Source organism: Xenopus laevis, chromosome 8S (assembly GCF_017654675.1).
Source record: "Xenopus laevis strain J_2021 chromosome 8S, Xenopus_laevis_v10.1, whole genome shotgun sequence".
Lineage (NCBI taxonomy): Eukaryota > Metazoa > Chordata > Amphibia > Anura > Pipidae > Xenopus > Xenopus laevis.
The window spans coordinates 14979605-15001809 of record NC_054386.1 but is presented as its reverse complement, the minus strand read 5'-3'; the positions used below and the strand labels follow the sequence as shown (position 1 = coordinate 15001809).

Here is a 22205-nt window from a genome sequence, read left to right as displayed (position 1 = left end):
GTAATTTCTAAATAATGCTTTTTTCTGGACATAAGGGACATCTTAAAGATTCACTTGATTATCAGGATCCAATGAACCAAGACAACCATATCTGCGATCCTCCTGTCGTTGTATTTCAGCTTCCAGATCTCTGTGACATCCGAGCCCACTGAATGTGCCATAAATAGATGTGAGATGCAGTCATATCGGTGCATAAATCAGTCACACTTGTATCGGTGGGGTGTTTTTCAGCTACTGTGGCTTTACCCTTCATTCCTGGGCCAACTTTGTCATCATTCACAGTTAATGCTCTACCTCGTGCAGTAACCCTTTCTATACAGGCAATGCAAGACTGTCACTGCCATGATCACTTTATTCCAATAGGGCTGGAGTATGACAAGCTCGTGAGATATACTGCAATGGTGGCTTCTGCTATTCCATGGAAAGAAAAGATAAGAAACCAAGCTCACTTGGCATGCGGCAGCGCCCAGCTCTTAACTAGGAAGTGTTGGGCATTGTCCAAGGTGCTGATTCTTGCTAGGAAATAAGCACAGCTCTAACATGACCGACACGTTTCTCAACAGCTGACAGCGGAGATATTAACTAATTCCTCCACAAATGGAAAGAGATAACAGGTTGAGGAGATGGGGGGATGGGGGCCTTCACATATATTGTGCACCCTCCTCCAATCAGTGATGGACAATTCTACTCTGTCAGAGCGCAGATGTGAGGCAATCCACACACAGCAATACACTTGTCGTCTGTCTGATGAACACAGGGTTAAATGACTAATTGGTTCTAGTGCTGGGGGATTGCATGAGTTGAAGGAGTGTAGCTTAGGGGGCTCAGTGAGGGATCTGATAGGACACCCCCCTCCCCATGTCCCCTCTCTTCTCTCTCTCTCTCTTTCTCCATCGATCTAGCTCTCTTTCTGTGATACCCATACTGATGAGCTTTAGCTGAAAAGAGAGAGGGAGGGAGGGAGGGAGAAGGAGGGAGATGGGGGTGGCAGAATGAGAGAGAGAAGGGAGAGAAAGGAGAGAGACACGCAGGATTTGACGTCGCCCGGCTGCAGCTACCGAGCTCCAACTTGCTACACGTAGAACACAACGTGACCACACACAGCCCTTTCCTTCCTGCTTTGGCTGCACACACACACACACACACACATATCCACACACATACACACTGACACACTCACACAGGCACTAACACACAGAGCCTAGGAGCTAAAGCCCAGCTGCCTCCTCCATTGCACCACCCCCTCCTTACTCTCTTCTTTACCACCCTGAGCAATTGTGCCTGTGTCCTGTGGGAAGAGTCTGTGAGACAAGGTGCAGGTTCTGAGACAAGATTCCCAGCTATTGGCACTGGCATCACGGGAGAGACAGTGCCAGGAGCCCCACGCATTCTAGTCTCTGGATAGTGTGTCACTGCATCCCCTTCACCAAATGACAAGAATATTAATATATGCTGCAATCCGGACCCCTTGCTGCCTGGTTTAGTGCTTCATTTGCATTCTTCCAGCTGGGATTGGTCCTCTCTTTCATTTCTCTTCATTGGTATAGTGGTTTCCGCAGGACTCCTGGCCGTGTATTTGGTTCCATGGCATCAGCTTGGCTGAGATGAGTGGGAGTCATCCCTCTACACTAGTCTCCAGCACACTCGCACACTGACACCATTCAAAGGTATCTCCACTGCTTGACACCTCTTGTCTATCTGCCGTTGCCAGGCTGGATTTGGGATTTTGCATTGCAATGGCAACTAATGGAGAGGGGGATGGCAAATCTGAAGGGATTTCATTGGACTGTGATCAGGCAACTCCGTTAACTGCCCTCCAGGGATGATCTCTAGTTTCCTTTTAAACCCAAAAACGAGGAATCTCCTGTATTTGATTAAGGGAGACTGAAACATCGGTTGCATTTCGCTGGATTTCCAGGGATTCTCCCCCAACCTGCATAATTCCTATTTTTTTTGCCGTAAAAAGCAATACTGTTATTCTCTATCTGTTTTTTATTACTTCTCCTGCCGGTCCTACTGTGTGGAACCAGCAGTGGTCAAGAGTGGAGGAATCTAAACTGTGACCTGAGGGGTCTTATGTCCATCGCTGGCCTCTGTAAGGTCCTGTTGAGTCCCTGGCTGGATATGTCCATTTTAACGTGAAGATGGATTTGGGTTACGGTGTCTTGTGGCTACTGACAGTTCTCCTAGAAGGCATTTCTTGCCAGGGGGTTTATGGTGAGTTCTTTGACATTCCTATCAATCCATACAACATTCCTTGCAGTTCTCATCTACAACTCAAATGAATATGACCTTGTATCCCATGACAGGCATGGACTGAAGTGATAAACCACATTTTGCATTGAATTTTTGTGGGTAGGCATGTGATAGAAATATGTTTTCAGACAGTGGTCTTAATCTTTTTGAATTTGTAAGGGTATAATATTGTTTGGGGGGGTTCATAGCGTAGGTGGTCTGTTTCAACTTATCTTTATAAATGCTACAGTTTGTATTAAGCACTATGAACATATTATAAACACGTTCATTCTTATTTGCTTTCAGCTAAGACATATTATAAAAAGTATATAAAGGATATCATCATCTTCATCATACCTAGAGTTGGTTCAAATTAGTATGCAAGAGAGAAATCTAAAATGTTCATAGCCATAGAATAGGAATCTGACTAACAGCTTGCAGGCATTCATACAGCAGCAGTTCAACCGTAGATGCCATTAAACTAATCACAGCAAAAGCCCTGAATGCAAGTCATATTTGTATAAAATGTATGCTGTTTCCCCTGTCTAACTAGCTGTCATATATCTCTCTGTGTGAGCCTGTAGGTCTGTTTCAATATAAAGACTTTCCATTGACACAATAGGTTGGCTACTTAAATCCCCAAAATCATTTTGTAAGTGAAATGTTCCAAAGATTGTGAGGGGATTCAGGAAATATATCCAAGTTTTGTCAGGCACTCAGCATTTCTGATACATATAGAAACTCCACCTTAATGTCTATCTCCTTGGTAATTACATAATGAATATGGGCCCATTAGACATATGCCATTGACTACTGAAGTTTATGTCTGGGGTTGCAGGATGAATTAGCAACGTTGGCGGAGAGTTTTGAAGATGCTAAGGAATGCAGAAAATCATCAGCTGCTCTCCATATATAATACATATATAGGCAGGGAATATTTCATGGTATTAATGATGGCTACTTCATGGATGCAGTTATTAGAAAGGTACTTTTCAAATAGGCAGGTATTAGAAATGATAAATACATAGTATATATACAGTACAGGTATGAGATGTATTATCTAGAATGGTCGGGACCTGGGGCTTTCTGGATAACGGGTTTTTCCGTAATTTGGATCTTCACACCTTAAGACTATTAGAAAATCTGTAAACAGGAAAAAACCAATACACTGGGTCCAATAAGGATTAATTATATCTTAGTTCGGATCAAGTACAACGTGCTGTTTTATTATTACAGAGACATAGGAAATAATCTAAAAGAAAAATTGGATTATTTGATTATAATGGAATCTATGGGAGACGGCCTTTCTGTAATTCTGGATAATGGGTTTCTGGATAAGTGATTCCATACCTGTATATACACCTAAAAATCCAAATGTAACATCAGTGGTATTGAGGTAGAGAAGGTACCACTTAGTATTTATCAAATAATATGCAAATGCAGTTGTAGTATCTTAAACATCCTTGGAGAGGCTGACAGTATTGAGAGCAAGGTGGGTGTGGTTAAAACTAATACAAGGAGGAGTTTTTTTCTTATAGAGGGCATGTCTTCACCCCAACAGACCCCCTCAGTGTTCATACACTTCTGTCTATATAAATAGCAGCTTCATTAACCTCTGCAGAAAAATATACTTGCAAAGATCCAGATCTTTCTCTGTGATATATATCTATATATAGATGCAGTAGTAGCATGCACACTGTTCAATTTCTTCAATATTTATTCCGCACCATTATCAGTTATTTACATCAACAATTCAACTGCTCATGATCTAGAACCTTTATTAGGACACATAGGCGGCAGTCACCCACATGTATATATATGTAGCAGTGGTTCCTGTAAGGCAGCTTGCAGCAAAATGAAAGGAATCATGTTAGGGATGATCAGATTTCATGCCACAGTGATCGGGCCACTGTGGAGTATTAATGTGCTTCCTGAATACAGATCAATGAACAGAAAATGAAAAAAAGAGAGAATTAAATAAGACTCCATGCTGACCTCAACCTGGAAACATTAGAAACAAATGTGTTGGAAACTGGAAGCTGCATTCTATCTGCCGATTACTGTGAGCATGAGATGTGCCTGAGTTATTCTACACAATGAAATCTGGGTCAGCGGAAAGTCTGTGGCAGATGGTGACAAATTTTTGCACTGAATATTTATTTAACCCTGTTAGGTCAGGGTGAGGTTTCTACTCAGCTCCAGAATTTGTAGAGTGACAGACTAGCCAGGTATGAAAAGCCGGTGACACTTCAGATACTTTGATTTACAACTCCATTCACCCCTCTAACATCCTTCAGTAGTTAGGCAACACTGGGGGCACATTTTTTGGGCTACTTCGACCATCGAATGGGCTACTTTGACCTTCGACTACGACTACGACTTCGACTTCGAATCGAAGGATTCGTAGCAAAAATCGTTAGTCTATTCGACCATTCGATAGTCCAAGTACTGTCTCTTTAAAAAAAACTTCGACCCCCTAGTTCGGCAGATAAAAGCTACCGAAGTCAATGTTAGCCTATGGGGAAGGTCCCCATAGGCTTGGCTAACTTTTTTTGATCGAAGGATATTCCTTCGATCGTTGGATTAAAATCCTTCGAATCGTTCGATTCGAAGGATTTAATCGTTCGATGGAAGGAATTATCTTTCGATCGTTCGATCAAACTATCTGCGCTAAATCCTTCGACTTCGATATTCGAAGTCGAAGGATTTTAATTCCTAGACGAATATCGAGGGTTAATTAACCCTCGATATTCGACCCTTAGTGAATCGGCCCCTACGACTTTGAATAGAATGATTCAAACTAAAAATCGTTTGACTATTCGACCATTCGATGGTCAAAGTACTGTCTCTTTAAAAAAAAACTTTGACTACCTACTTCGCCACCTAAAACCTACTGAGCACCAATGTTAGCCAATAGGGAAGGTCCCCATAAGCTTTCTAAGCTTTTTTTGATCAAAGCAAAATCCTTCGATTGATGGATTAAAATCCTTCGAATCGTTCGATTCGAAGGATTTAATCGTTCGATCAAACAATTTTCCTTCGATCGTTCGCTCGAAGCATTTGCGGTAAATCCTTCGACTTCGATATTTGAAGTCGAAGGATTTAACTTCGAGGGTCATATATCGAGGGTTAATTAAACCTCGATATTCGACCAATAGTAAATGTGCCCCTGGATGTTGCATTTCAGCATCCAGTGTGGGACAACAGGCTGGATATCCCTGGACCAATAACATTAAGGAGGATCTAGCAAAGAAAGTTTGGATAGGCACATTTTTGAATGTTTTTCAGTTATGATGAAAATAAGGCCATGGGAAAAAAAATCTAAATGATAAGAACATGAGTGATGCATGAATTCTTTTTACTTAAAATAGTTTCCATTTTATTTTGGTCACAGTGACAACCTAGCGTAAAACACTTATTCACATTTTGTGAATTTAGGCCACATACCCGTGTTTATAATTCTACTTTGTATTTGTCTTTGACTTGCGTTTTCTGTCACACTTTCACACTGACTTACATTGTGCTGAATGAAAAGGTTAAACGTACAGCAGATCCAGAAAGAAATGCTGACAACAACAACAAAAATGAATGATACTGACAATCATTTTTATATATAGATTTTATTTATGTGCAATAGATGATATGGAAGAGAGTAGTGTTTGCTGGTCTGGGTGCCTTGAAGCATTTGCCCTCAAAACACAGGCTGACAAATGTGTCATGATGTAAACCCTATGGAGACTTCTTGTCTCTTTACTGCAGTTCAGCCCTTTGGGAGTTCATATTGACAGTTTCTGGCTATTGAAGGTATGACATCTCTGCATCTGATGTGCCTTGTGAGAGATGAGATCTTTTAAGCTGTCCTAGAGGAATAGGTGTCCTGCGGTTACTCAGATCAAGGACTTTGACAAATATTGGTCTACAATGGCAGGATTTGCACTGCAGCTAAAAAGATATCCCTCCCCTAAGCAGTGTCAGTGTCCTAAAGGTCTTAAATAATAAAAGTTTACTACAGCAACCAATCAGCTGGTAGTATTTACTTTTCACATGAAGGCAAAAATCTTATTAGGTACTATGGGTTACTGCACTCTTAGAAAATTTCCAAAGTTTGCGCTAGTAGCCCTTAGCAACAAATTAGCATATATCATTAATGGTCATTTGTTAGGATGGACACATACCAGGCCCATATTAGTGGTGGCATGCCGATCCGGCTGCTTTCTCAGGAGCACTCCTACTCCGTGCTCCTCCTCCATGCTCCTCCTCCATGCTCCTACTCCGTGCTCCTCCTCCATGCTCCTCCTCCATGCTCCTACTCCGTGCTCCTCCTCCATGCTCCTCCTCCATGCTCCTACTCCGTGCTCCTCCTCCATGCTCCTCGCATGGGGGGGAGGTAGTGCGGCTGGGAGATAGAACTGTGCGGCCTAGGGGCACCTTCCTGCTTGGTACAAATATTGCACCTTATATTACAGTACTTCTGTAGAGCGATGTTTATTCTTAAAGCACAAAACCTGTTTTATGAGCGCACAGTCTAGAAAGAGAGAAGGAGTTAGACATTCCTGCAGAACTAAACAGCCTAGTAAAAAAGCCAATTAGCTAGACAATGTATTCACAGCAAGCTTTTTATTGGATCAATATAATTTATAAAAAGATGCAGTTATGCATTACATACATTTTTAAAGCTATGTTGTTTTCCTCCCCAAGGACCGTATAATGCACTATATGAAATAATTTTTATTCTTGTCCATATAATATATATATACTGAAGTCTACTGAGTGTACCACAGGCTTGCTTGAGTCAAAGGACACACAACTGCAGGTTATACGCCAACCATTTTCAAAACGATATTTCAGACAAAAATGTTGTAGCACTGCTATATTTTGTGTGAAATCAATTTTATTGGCAAGGATAGGTATAACAGTCCAATGGTCCACATCACATTAGTGCACTGTAGCAATTTCACCGAGCCCTACATAGAAACATTTCAATTCACATGGGCCTTTGTTCACGCTGAAGTCGGTTAAAAATATTTTTTTTTATGAAGAATTGTGTTTTAGGAATTTTTGACTGGCTTAAAAACACTGGTCGCAATTGTTTAGGAATATGGAACACGAAGAATGGCAATATATTTCTACGTAAGTTATGGACAGTTGCAAAGTATAAAGCGGTTATAAAAACACTCAGTAATGGTTTTGTCCATAAATAAATTGAAATCATACAAATAAATTTTTAGGCTTTAAATAAGGTTTTAACCATTTGTTCAGTGCAGTGATTTAAGCAGTGTGCATTGTCCATAATGCACTTAACCATAAATGCCATTCTGCATCTTGTATAAAAATTGGATAATATGCCTTCCTTATATTAAAGGGATCCTGTCATCGGAAAACATGTTTTTTTCAAAACGCATCAGTTAATAGTGCTACTCCAGCAGAATTCTGCACTGAAATCAATTTCTCAAAAGAGCAAACAGATTTTTTTTATATTCAATTTTGAAATCTGATATGGGGCTAGAGATTTTGTCAATTTCCCAGCTGCCCCCAGTCATGTGACTTGTGCCTGCACTTTAGGAGAGAAATGCTTTCTGGCAGGCTGCTGTTTTTTCTTCTCAATGTAACTGAATGTGTCACAGTGGGACATGGGTTTTACTATGCTGTTCTTAGATCTACCAGGCAGCTGTTATCTTGTGTTAGGGAGCTGCTATCTGGCTACCTTCCCATTGTTCTTTTGTTTGGCTGCTGGTGGGAAAAGGGGAGGGGGTGATATCACTCTAACTTGCAGTACAGCAGTAAAGAGTGATTGAAGTTTATCAGAGCAGATGTCACATGACTTGGGGCAGCTGGGAAATTGACAACATGTCTAGCCCCATGTCAGATTTCAAAATTGAATATAAAAAAATCTGTTTGCTCTTTTGAGAAATGGATTTCAGTGAAGAAGTCTGCTGGAGCAGCACTATTAACTGATTCATTTTTTTTTTAAAAATTTCTGCATGACAGTATCCCTTTAAATGCATTATTTTAATTCAGATCTTTGTCATTCTTTTCATGCTTAAATGCATTTTATGCATTTTATAACCTATAATTTGAAAAACACAAGTCTACTTTAAAAAAATACACCCTTATATAAAAAATACAACCTTATATATAATATATAGTTAATTACTAAATCTGTTCTTTTACCATAAGAAGTTGTTATTGACTGGACACATGTTTAAGCAGTTGGCATTTCCATCTAATGACACGTATTATATATGATTGTCTTACTGATATTGTAACTAAACTTGTTTTAAGTGTTTTTGCAAAGGTGAACCCATAGAGCATCCATTGGTAATAACAACAATAGTTTTAACTTGCTTCTAATGCTCTGGCAGAGAATCAGTTAAAATGTAAGTCAGTGTGAAATGCGTTTCGTCAAGGATGGGTCTATTTTAATGTACACCTCTGTCACTATACGACAAGAAAAAAAAAAGCTTTGCCGGACCAGTAACCAGTAGCAATACAAATGTAAATGTTGTTGGTAAGTGGATTTTATATTGAAGGTCAGTCACATTTGGTAGAACCTTCTTTGTAAAAAGCATTTAATGTTATAGTCTATTTATGCTCATAATTTTTCTACTACACCTCTTCATTTTTCGATTTCATGTTTGTTTATGCAGATAATTTTCAGTGCTCACTCAACTGTGCTGAATAAACCTGCAAAATAATACAGATAAACACATTGCACAACTATTGCTGAACAAGAGAGAATTGCAGTTTTTGATTACTTATAGAAATCTATCAGGATCTTGCATTTTTCATGCTGCTAAAATGTTTTTTTTTTTTTTTGAATTTGCAAGGAAAACTTTATATTTCCACTCTTAAAATACCTCTAAATCAGATGTGCCTTAATAAATACAATAGGGGGGTTATTTACTAAGCTCCAAATGCAAAAATCACGAAAAATTTGTGATTTCTTTTCATTTAATCTGACTTTTAAAAAATCATGAATTTATTAAACCCCAAGGATAGAAAAGTCAGAATCTGAAAATCCGACATCTCAGACCTGTTGAGGTTGCATATAAGTCAATGGGAGAAGTCCCAATGATTTTTTGATGTGCGCTGGGTTACGTGCAATACTCTTTTGGAGTTTTCGGGTAAAAATTCCAAAATAATTGTGAAAATCAGGTGGAAAAATCAGAAAAAAACTTGAAAATCGAATTTTCTCCCACAGAGCATATTTTCGGAAAAATGTAATAAATAAGCGTAAAAAGCCTGAGCAGATTTGATCGGAGTTTGTAGCAGAAAATATTGAGATAAATTTGAAGTGTTGTGCTCATATGTATTGTGTTTTTATGTCTCTCAGAACTTATACAGCAATGTAAATACATTAGAAGGGGTGCATGTCGGAATAAATATAAATGCTAAGAATTAGGGTTTAGGTCAGGGTCGGACTGGGGGGCCTGGGGCCCACCGGGTCTCCTGTCCAGGGCCACTGTCCAGGGCCCCCCTCTGGACCCCCTACTGAGATGCCACACATTCGCACACGTGGCGCCGCAAATTGGTTTTTTTGGGGTTTTTTTTAGGGCCAGGAGATCGGGAGAGGGAGTCTGGCCCTGCAGGGGGCCCATGTTTTTTTCCCGGTGTCTGACCCTGGTTTAGGTTAGGAGTCGGACATGAAGGTTTAGGTTGATTTCCCACGAAACAATAAATGAATACAAATTTACAAATACATTGCTAAAAGGAGAAATGTTTAGTGACATTAGCACTGGGTTTAAGGTTAATTAGAGAATTGAGTGGAAACTAGTGATGGGTGAATAAATTTGTCTGGTGCGAATTCATGGTGAATTTCCACGTTTTGCCACCGGCTAATAAATTTGCAAAACTGGTGAAAATTCACTTGGGTCAAAAAATTTGGACGTGCGTCAGAATAGTCGCTTGCGTCAAAACTGTGCATCAACATTATTTGGACGCCCAATTGACGTGGGTGTCAAAATTCACATTTTATCCATCATTGTAAAATGGGAGATGGGTTAGGTGGTTGTAACAATGGCAATTTCTGCGCAGAAGAAGCAAAATAGGAAATCACTTATTAAATCTAAAGTTAGGCATTTCAAAAGGGGTTAATAATGTCAAATTATTTAGATTGATTTGTTGGTTGATGAGAAACAGGTTTTGGCTGCTGAATTTCTATACTGGTTAGATAAGGTAACATGGTGAAATAGAAAGACAATCAGTATATTACTATAAAAGAATAGAACAACTATGTCGATATGTATTCTGGTTGTTGCCTAACAAAGAAAAGAAAGCAATGCTGAGGACGAATTGGCAGATCTTTGTTTTGCGGCTAATGTGAAAAAATACAATAATGGAAAGAATAAAAAGATTGTTTCAGTATAGATTTTTGAATCAGATATAATTTTAAGTGGGTGTTGTATAACATGGTTATTGCTGGCTTTGATGCCCAGGGCTGGAACTAGGGCTAGGCAGAAAAAGCATGTGCCTAGGGCACAAAACCGGCTCCCCCTCCCACCATTCTCCAGTAAACTCTTCCACCCCTGCTAGTCAAAATGTGCATGCATGCACACTCATTCACGTACACACACACAGGGATGGCAGGGAGCACAGTGGAGCACCAGGTTGCCTGGGGCACCAAGCCGGCTTGGCCTGACACTGTCGATGGCACTAGGATTTGTTAGCTTTGCTATGACTGATCTATTTGCTGTTTCTGGAGAAAGGGAGGATTGCCTTGGTTCAGAACATTAGAATTGAATTGGGTGATAAAAATTCCAAAGCCAATTGTAAGTAGAGGCAGAACAGATTAAGGGGTCATGATCAGTGAAATTAAAAATTGCCTTAAAAATAGCTACTTAAACATGGAAGGAGGAATTCCACAAGCTAGACGAGAAGCTGACATATGCTTACAACAGCATTAAGTGAAAAGAGAATACTGAATACAAATTAAATATCCCAAAAAGTTGTTCTGATTAAACATGATTTTACTTTTGATGGCTGTACCATTTGGAAGAGTTTAAAGGCATGCCTGGAGAGCATATCCAACTGGGAACAGCATAAATTATGCATTAGTTGACATTAGTTAGAAGCCAAACAGCTATTAACTAAACAGGTGAATAGCTGGACTTGAGCAATGTTTAAAGATTGCCTTGGTTCAGAAGAACATTAGAATTTAATTGGGTATGTGGTAGAAATTCCAAAGCTAATTGTAAGTAGAGGCAACAGATTAAGGGTCATGATGAATGAAATTAAATATTGTCTTAAAAACAGCTACTTAAATATTAAAGGAGGCATTCCACGAGGTAGAGGAGAAGTCATATGCTTATGGCAGTACAACGTAAAAAGAGAAAACTGAATACAAAGTAGTAGGAAATGTAATATCCCAAAAAGAAATTGAACATGATTTTACTTGTGATGAGAGAGCCATCTGAAAGAGCTTAAAGGCAGGGATGTAGAGCAAATCCACTGGGAACAGCTTAAATTTGTTGACATTGTATAACCTAATGGATATTTAAAGTGAACAAATATAAATTGAATATATGTCTAAAGAGTTTCCCTTGGAACCCAGTAAGATTGCAAAATAGTATAGAGTAGTTTTGTTTTCCAATCAGACAACATCACTGTCCTCTTTTGTTGTCCAGGTAAATGTTGCAAGGTAAGATAAAGGTTGCCTATATCACCGGCACTAAAGCCATTATTATGCCTGGGTGCAGAATCATCAAATAATCTCCATTCACTCCAAAATATCAACACTCACAGGGCTTAAAATATATAGATAGTAGTGATGGGCGAATTTATTCGGCAGGCGCGAAATCGCGGCGAATTTGCGCGATTCGCGCTGAGCGAATAAATTCGCGAAATGCCCGCGAAAATTCGCGGTCACAAAAACGGGCGCTGGCATCGAAAAAACGGGCGCCGGCGTCAAAAACGAGACGCCGGTGCCGTTTCGCGAATTTCGCGCGAAATTCGCAAATTTTTCGGCGAAGCAAACGTCGCAAATTCGTCCATCACTAATAGATAGATATATATAGCTGTCAGTATTAGGAAATATACATTAGGTAAGTGATTAAAGGGCCCATTTACTAACAATCAAATTGGGATTTTTTTCCTACGTATCTCAAAAAAATTGTGGTTTTCCTATATTTCCAAAAAACTCTAAGAAAATCTAAATTTATTAAGTGAAAAAACAAGAATAACTTTAATACAAAACTTTGCCAAGTAAAAGTTGTCGAGGTGCTATAGAAGTCAGTAATAGATGTGCTGATCTTATTGGGTTGCTTTTATCAATTCAGACTTTTAGAGGTTTTTGGATTCATATTTTTTAGCACATCAGTCAGCGCTTTTTTTTTTATTTATCCTTTTTGTATTCAAATCCTTTAATAAATTCAATGATGTTTGTGAGTTTAGACGTGATTTCAAAAACTTCTAAAACCACTAAAATCTGAATAAGCATCCATGAGTTGCTGTGAGTATTTGGGTGGAACTTATGGTTGCAAGTAAGGTTTTGAAACATTAATTGGTTGAAAGTGATATTAAACACAATGAAATCTTATCTGTCTGAGGTTAGGCAAGTCACATAATCTATTCATATTTTTTTCATTTTTACTCATGTATGTGGCTGTTTTAACAGAATAATCCTGACTGATTTGGTACAAAGAATTGTGAAAGACAATTAAAACATAGATACACACATGTATTCATAAGTTTGCATATATTGGAATCCTAAAGTACATTCCAGAAAATCTTTAAAAACAGCAGATTTCGTGGATTGATCATATTGCACTTGAAAACTTGCCAGGAAGTATTGTTTTTTAAGTGGGCCATCATTCACAAAATTATTTCATATAGTTATTGTGATGCAATGGAACAGTTTGATCCTGTGCATTTCCATATGATAAGGTTAAACGTTCCCTTTCCACTCTTTCAGGTTTGGTGTCTCTGTAGATCATGAATGTAAAATATAACAGCTTACTTAATTTCTAAACATTCAAGAAATAACAAGGTCCTAAACATTACTGAATATGACTACAGTTCATGGCCTGACAGTTCATAATTTTATATTATTTGATATTTCTTTATATGCATTATTTCCTAACATGTCAGAATAAATATATCAAGCAATAGCTGAAACTTATCGTCTGGGCACTATATATGTTCATGTGCGCTTGCACTGTGTTGGGGGATGGAGCGAGGTGGCCATCTGGGTTACCTAGGATGTCCAGAAAGCTCCAAACTCCGAATTACAGGAAGGGTGTCTCTTAGACTCTATTATAGCCAAATAATTAAAATGTTAGCAATGATTTCCTATTGCTGCATTTATTGTTCTATTTGCAGATGGCTTTACAAAGCTAATCACTGATTGGTTGCTATAGGTAACTGCCCATGGGCAAATATGCCTAGTGTTAATAAATGAGCCCTGGTATGCATAACTGAATCTAAGGGGCAAATTTACCTAGGGTTGAATATCGAGGGTTAATTAACCCTCGATATTCGACTGCCGAATTAAAATCCTTCGACTTCGAAGTTGAAGGATTTAGCGCAATTCGTTCGATCGAAGGAATAATCGTTCGATCGAACGATTAAATCCTTTGAATCGAACGATTTGAAGGATTTTAATCCATCGATCGAAGGATTATCCTTCGATCAAAAAATTGATAGGAAGCCAATGGGGACCTTCCCCATAGGCTAACATTGGCCTCGGTAGGTTTTAGGTGGTGAACTAGGGGGTCGGAGTTTTTTTTTAAAGAGACAGTACTTCGACTATTGAATGGTCGAATAGTCGAATGATTTTTAGTTCGAATCGTTCGATTCGAAGTTGAAGGTCGAAGTAGCCAAAAAAACACTTTGAAATTCGAAGTATTTTTCCTCTATTCCTTCACTCGAGCTAAGTGAATGGGCCCCTAAGTGATTATCTACACGTTACCTAGTTTATAGTATGTTTTAATATTGTATTTCCTCTAAGGATTTATCTAATGGAAATCTTTAAATATCTACTTTATTTTTTGCTTTTAACATCTAGTTGCTATGATGGTTTTGAGTTAGCCTGCAGATTTTATGTTGCCTAATCTGCCTTATCTCTCAGACTTACTGGCTAGTACATCCCTTATCATCTCCCAAAGCCTTTCTTTTGTGTTATAATACCCTTACATGATTCAAGAAGGGGATGTAACTAGCAGGCCATGAACTGTAGTAGGTCAACACTGGGAGCATGGCCAACCTTGCTGCCATAAATGCATGGCTCTAAACAACTCCCTACTGTAGGTTTTGCAAGACTTTTTGAGGGCATAATGTCCCTTTATTTCTGTAACACTTTAATAAAGAACATGAAGAATGTTTAGGTAAATATCTAGTGACTGACATATTAAGAAAATAATCATTTGTTGCGAAATTACTGTACATAACACGGAGATGTGAAATTCGGAAATTGCCTGATCCTCTGAATCAGTGAACCAAACTCATTGAATCGGTAACTTTTGATCCAGTGATTGCAAGCCATAACATTACCTAAATGAAAAATGTCAAATTTGAATACAATAGCTGTGATTTACATACCAATGACTGCATACATTTCACAGTGAATTTACTGTAAGCTTTGGAAGAAAAGTGTAGTATAATTCATACAATTATTTTTTTATTGGATAAATTCACACAGTAATGGCAATGTTAAACAATAAAACAATTAGTGGAATCAATGTCCTTAAATAGGTAATTTTGGCTAATATTATGCAAACTGGGTTATAGCTTAAAGGGTGATAAATGAATTTGTCAAGAAAGGAGTGTATCCTGAATCTATTTTCTAGAAACCAATTATTCAGAAAGCTCCAAATTACAGGAATGCTATTTCCCATAGAGTCTTAGGGGGAAATTTACTAAAGGACAAAGTGGCTAATGCTGGCGAAAATTTGCCAGCGTGACATCATTTTGGGATTCAGCTGGCGTAAATTTGCTGGTGTAATTATGCCAAGGAGATAGACTCTGGCGCAACTTTGCACTCTAACGCCTGGCGAATTTTCGGTCTGGGAAAGAGCGTTACTACGCAAATTCACTAAGTTTTTGATTTTACTAACCGTTACCTCTATCACCAGACTTGCCTTCGCCACCTCAGACCAGGCGAAATGCAATAGAGTAGATAGGAGTTCCTCAAAAAAAAGTTGAAAATGTTGGTGTTTTTTCCTATTTAAAATTTTTTTTTGGGGGGTACCCTCCTTCCCCCTACATTTGCTAACATATGGCACCTAAACTATACTGTGGGCACATGGGTAGGGCATTATAACAACTTTAAATATAAGGTCCCCGGGCCTTGTGTAGTGTAATGTATTTGCTGCAGCATATATGGCCATTGTACTTTAACTGCACGCTGTATGCTAATCAAAAAAAGTTTGCACTGTGGGTAAAAAAACATGGTGCTTTGAATCTAAAACGTGCACTCTGCACACTACACTGCATTTGTGAATGATTCTTTATAACTTATATCCATCTAAAGGATACTGGTTTATTAGTATACTATAATTCACAAGTCATTTATAAAATTTATTTGTATCTGTACAAAATAATATGGTGTTTTGGCAAACCTCAAACACATTTTATTTATTGTTATTATATACACCACAGATGTTAAATGTCTTGTGTATTCTAATTCTAGCTTAATTGAAATACGATATTTGAATTTATCAGAGCTACAGTGAAGCGTCAATGCTTGCCAAGTGATGAAACAAGAACAGCTCATGTACCATCTTTTTCAGACACAAGGTAATTTACAGGATGAAGCCTTTTTGTCTAAAGCATAGAGTACTAACCAACTAACAGTCACAATGAAACATATTATGTCCTTAAACAACAAAAATAAATATCAATAAACGTTTCAAGGAGTTTATCTATTTGTGGAAGTTACAGATTTAAAAATTTTTTAAAACCCCAAAGAGAATATGTTTACCTCTAGAGATGTTTTTCCTTTTAAACAGCTTCCAACGTCTGCTTCCAGTTTTCTATATACCGTATATAATCGAGTATAAGCCGAGTTTTTCAGCACAAAAAATCTGCTGAAAAACTCTACCTCGGCTTATACTCGGGGCAGTGCTGCTTCCCCCTTTCCCGGCCAGATCCTCTCCTAGCTGCTCCATCCTCCCTCAGTGCCACTACCCGGTCCTGGACTGTCAGTGACTGTCACTCACCTTCCGAACTCAGGGGGCAGAAAGGTCGCACCAGCTCGCAGAAAGAGAGTTGATTTTACCGGACCAAGTTCTCCGCCTCCTCGCTGCAAAGTGCGGCCACCTGTGGAACAAATGAATCCTGCAGAGACTCGTGTACAGAGAGCAGACACGGCGCCATCCCAGGCATTAGCACCGGCAAAGGTTTCCTACTTCCTGTCACACGTCTGTAAGTTCCGGTTCACGCGCTGGAGCTCCGGTTCATGGCACAATAGGCGCACAAAGCAGCATGACAAGCACAGGAGCTGTACAGAATATGTAGCTTGTATGAGCTTCTCTGTCCTGTGCTTAGAGCTACTCACTCTGGGGCTGCTGCTGCTGCTTCTTCTTCGTCCTCTCTGACAATCAGCCCATCAGCCAGTGCGGGAGGTCACAACTTCTGCGTCTGTCATTGCCAGAGTTCTGTGGATAGGGTGCGGGCACAGCGCGAGGTTGGGCATTTATTGGTGAGTTGTACACATTTTGGAAAGCTTAAAAATGCAGTGCGTATAGGGCAGATTTGGGGGCAGCATTTTTTCAGAAGACGAGGGTGTGACTTTTGTGCAGTAGCAATAGTCTTAGATTAGGGTGTCATTAGTAGGTAGGGCTTTCAGCCCAGGTGAGTGTTGGGCTAATACTAGATGATGTTTTAATTTAACATATTTTTATTTATATAAACTTTACCTATTTAAAGCCCCATTGAAAGTCTGTTGTGGTTCATTATGCACCAGGTTGGTGGTATGTGCATGAATTATCAACAAAACAAATAACTGAGTAAAAGTACGGTATGCAATGGAAAAGGTTGATCTGTCATTTTTCACCCTAGGCTTATACACGAGTCAATAAGTTTTCCCAATTTTCGTAGGTAAAATTAGGTACCTCGGCTTATACTCGGGTCGGCTTATACACGAGTATATACGGTAATACTTTTATAAATCTGGTGGCTTGCCTGGGGTAACCTATTTTAATGAGCCTAAATGTATTTTTCTAATGGATACAATGTAATGATTTTATGTTGACAATAATGTACACAAGGTTGAAAGAGTAAGGGGCTGATTCACTAAATTAACCCTCGATATTTGACTAGGAATTGAAATCCTTCGACTTCGAATATCGAAGTCGAAGGATTTAGCACAGATAGTACGATTGAACGATCGAAGGATTATTCCTTCGATCGAACGATTAAATTCTTCGAATCGAACGATTCAAAGGATTTAAATCCAACGATCCAAGGAATATCCTTCGATCAAAAAAAGTTAGGCAAGCCTATGGGGACCTTCCCCATAGGCTAACATTAACTTCGGTAGCTTTTAGATGGCGAACTAGGGGGTCAAAGTTTTTTTTAAAGAGACAGTACTTCGACTATCGAATGGTCGAATAGTCGAATGATTTTTACTTTGAATCCTTCGATTCGAAGTCGTAGTTGAAGGTCGAAGTAGCCCATTCGATGGTCGAAGTAGCCCAAAAAATACTTCGAAATTCGAAGTTTTTTTACTTCGAATCCTTCACTCGAAGTTAGTGAATCGGCCCCTCAGTATTACTTGGTAAAACATTGCAATATTTTTAGTGCCCCAGAGACTTGTGCAATATCCAAGAAGATAGCCAAGTACATTGGACATTGGCATAAAATATGTCAACCACAACGCTAGCATTTTCATTTAACATTCCTTCTGCCTGTATCCCACTGTGCTTTTGGAGTGTTGTGATTAGTGATTGGTGAATTTGTCCCGTTTCATTTCGCCAAAAAATTAGCAAATTTCCTGCAACATTTGCAAAACGGTGAAAAGTTCACAAAACACGACAAATTGACGCGCATTAAAGTCAACGGGCATGTGTTTAATTGTCGCCAGTGTCAGAATTGTAGCCAGTATCAAAAAAACTTTGTGGCCTTTGTGGACCCTGATTTATATGCATATTACAGTTTTAAAGGGAATAAAAAACATTGCACAAGTTTATTAAGCAATATATATATGCTTCTGTTTCATAAACAACGTTAATGAATGGCTATATTTGCCTTTACTGAGTATGGGAAACATTACTGTAGGGATCATTGTTTAAATTAAACGTGGGCATTCACCGGCTGAACTGCCAGGTATCTGATCAATTGGCTTTTGATCAGCTGACACACCATCCACCCCCCCCCCAAAAAAGAAGGGAAACTGACGAATGAAAGTTTCCATTTAGACAGACTGATCTGACAGGATGACAGCATGGTCCATACATGCCCAGACATCATGACCTGACTAACTTTTAGGGGTAGATATACTAAGCTTGAGTGATGGTTCGATTTTGAAAAAGTTCAAATTTCGAAGTAAATTTTTGGGCACTTCGACCATCGAATAGGCTTTATTCGACCATTCAACTTAGATTCTAATGATTCGAAGTAAAAATCATTTGACTATTCGACCATTCGATAATCAAAGTACTGTCTCTTTAAAAAAAACTTTGACTTCATACTTCGCCAAATTAAAGCTACAGAAGTACAATGTTAGCCTATGGGGACCTTCCAGAGCACTTTTCTAATTTTTTTTTGGTCAAATAAACCTTCGATCGATCACTAAAACTCATTCGAATTGTTAGATTCTAATAATTTAATCGTTCAATCGAGCGATTTTCATTCGACCACAGGATTGCCAAATTTGTTGAAAAAACTTCGAATTCGATATTCAAATTAGAAGATTTTTAATTTGATGGTTGAATTTCGAAGTTTTTTGTACTTTGAAATTCGACCCTTGATAAATCTGCTCCTTAGCATTCATAATCAGTTAATAAAGGAAATTACGAATAAATTGCAAACTATTAGTACAAGAACAAATATTTATCAGATGGATCCAATCTTCATCAATAACATGTTATATTATTTCACCATCTGATTAATCTAATTCGATTTGAATTTAAAAAAATTGATTCGAAATCTTGAATGTCAGGAAGGGCTGCAAACAACTCAAAATTGATGCCTGGACATCTCCCATTGACTTAAACAGCAATTCGGCAGGTTTTAGGTGGCCAGTAGTCAAATTTGAGTTCTTAAAGGGCCAGAGTATGATAAATCTTGAAAATCTAATCCAAATGTTTTAAAAATTCGAATCCAAATTTTTTAAAAATTCAAATCAAATTTGAATAACTCCCTAGTCAAATTTGACAGTTTTGATCATAAAACAGGTCGAAAATTTGAATTTCAAATTCGATTTTTCAAATATTACTAAGCTTCTAGCAACTAGCTGGAGGGTAGGCATTTTATCTCTGTTTACATCTTTTTGTATAAATAATGTTGTTTTATGTCTTCCATCAGGATTATTTAGCCATTGATCAATTTAATTTGTCATGGTTTAATGTCTATTTTTAAGAAAAAAGCAGAGTAATGGAAGTGCCCACCTATAATATTTTTTTTTATTACTAGTACAGTGTGTTTGACTTTGTAACACAAATAATTACTAGTAACAGTCTATTTTAAAACATTTTTAACATATTACCTCTAGCAGATTTGTAAAATTTTCTGTTTCATCCATAGGTAGTAGGCAGAGCAGTTATGTGACGTCTTGTCTATATCTGATATTCATACTATAGCTGCAGAAAAAATGAGAAGGGGTAAAACTTTAGCAGTAACATGTTACTTCTTAGTAACTCAATGGAAGTTGCAAACATGCATTTGTACATTTTTTAAGATATAATGCAGGTCCAAATAACTATATAGAATTCAGTAAAGAACAACTCTTCTTATTTCTCTGTTTGATGAAAGAACAACTCTTCTTATTTCTCTGTTTGATGAAATGGCAATAAACAGCCCATGACGGACACATAAATAAGGATACATTTTGCCTAGGTTTACTCATGACAGTATCCTGTTAATCTAGCCAAATTAGATTGTTTGTCTTTTTATACGTCTTTATAGGTGTTTATAATACCCAATGTTTTAATTGTTTTTTGTGTCTATTGTTATTATTTACATATAAAGTAGCAGAGCAGTTTCTAGCTGAAGAATACATAGATAAAAAGATTAATGCTTGTAAACCTTGATGATGATAATGATGATTTCCCTCCCACACCAAAAATGGAATAGGCAGACCTTAATCTTGGACATTTAAGTGAAATGTAATCCTTAATCTCTTAGCAATAAGACATGCTGACAAGTTTTCTGCACAGTATAAATAACAAGTCTTTGAGGCAGGATTCTCTAGAAATGCATGTTTTCTGGTTTGATGGTGCATTTTCGTATCAGACACAGACACACAGAAGACATTGCTGACACATTTAAAAACAAAAATAATTCCAGTGTGCAATATCTAATTTTTATCTTCAGATGTTAATAGTAGCCTAGAATTAATGTGCTAAGCAATAACCAAGAATGACTTATTCATTCACATTATGCACTTTTCATTGATAATCTAGGTCAGTCATAACATTCTGGAAATGTGAACATTCATTTTAATATAAAATACATGTGAACAATTTTACAAATGTCGCACTTGCTCAAACATCATTTTAAAATGTCTCACTGAGCATAAATCTTGTGTTATAAAGGAAGGGTATATAGGCAGCTTGTGCAGAGGGAATGTGGTCTTAGGCAAAAAGAATGTTCTGCCCAGTCTGATTGCTATTTGACTATAACCCAGGAAATACTTGTCATAAAAAGTGATCATTTGAGACTATGCATGGCCTGCTAATATGGTCAAGAAAGGTTGAACTGACAATGAATATCACCATGTTTATGGGCAACTTTAGTATTTGCAAATAAGCAGGAGAAAACTGCAGAAACATTACAACAAAAGTCTTATAGTTGAGATGGGACCAAAGGCCAGCAATGCCTTTTCTTAAATTTCTCCGAAAGAACAAGCCAGCATCTCCTATATTTCTTATGTTAGAAAGAAAAACATTATTCTCTCAACAGTTTGTGTGTGTGTGTATATATATATATATATATATATATATATATATATATATATATATATATATATATATATACATACATATATATATATATATAATATGTATATTTATACTCTTATATATAATAGTATATAGATATGAAATACATACCTTTGTAAAATGTGTGGGTAACTTTGGGAAATTAACATGAGTACAGTTATACTATGGAATGGCTGACATATCATTGCTAATTATTTAAGAAAAACGAGTTCATTATTTTGCACTGTGCACAGTGCGTACTCAGGGACCAGAAGCACAGTTGAAGGATCCCAACCTCTTATTAGTGTTCAAAATGCCCATTTATGGAAAATGTGGCAGCCTTCATTTACTAAGGGGCCTATATAAAATTACTTGTGCTTTTCGGCATGAGCAATCTTTAAAGTGGGTGTAAAGACAAAAAAATAAAATCCCATTTTTACTTTCTTTAATGCAAAAGAAATATATCTCCAATATACTTTAATTAAAAAAGGTGTACCATTTTTACAAGAAACCTGACTGTGTGCAATAAAATTCTCCCTTCGTTTTACTTGCTCTGACAGCTGTGGATAGGAAACTTCAGACAGTCCCTAACTGCTCTGCAGGGAAACGATCATACTTTCAAACGGAACCTTACTTCCCAGAACTCGAGCAGCTTTATTTGATTCACTGTAGAGCAGTCGGCGACCGTGTAGAGAGTCGTATCCGCAGACTAAGTGCATATGCTTTTAAATATTTTTTTGTAAGTCTAAAAACCTTTTAAGATGCTGAACAATGTAATGATGTAGTTAAAATATATTCATTTAATATAAACATATTGTTTAATGATATCTTTATTCCAAGCATGCTACAGATACATTGGCATTGTATTTCAGTAAGACCAACCACACAATCAAACCC

General features: G+C 37.8%; 1 protein-coding gene across 2 annotated transcripts in view; it reads left to right on the top strand.

Annotated features, from left to right (window-relative positions):
* Nucleotides 1-1160: 1160 nt before the first annotated feature.
* The window catches only part of mdga2.S (MAM domain containing glycosylphosphatidylinositol anchor 2 S homeolog), a 326548-nt gene continuing 305503 nt past the window's right edge, over nt 1161-22205 (top strand). For both annotated transcript variants that reach the window (XM_041574780.1, XM_041574779.1), the window contains exon 1: nt 1161-2217. In XM_041574780.1, the coding sequence (XP_041430714.1) occupies nt 2145-2217 (73 nt within the window). In that variant the 5' untranslated portion in view covers nt 1161-2144. The remainder of the gene's footprint in view (nt 2218-22205) is intronic.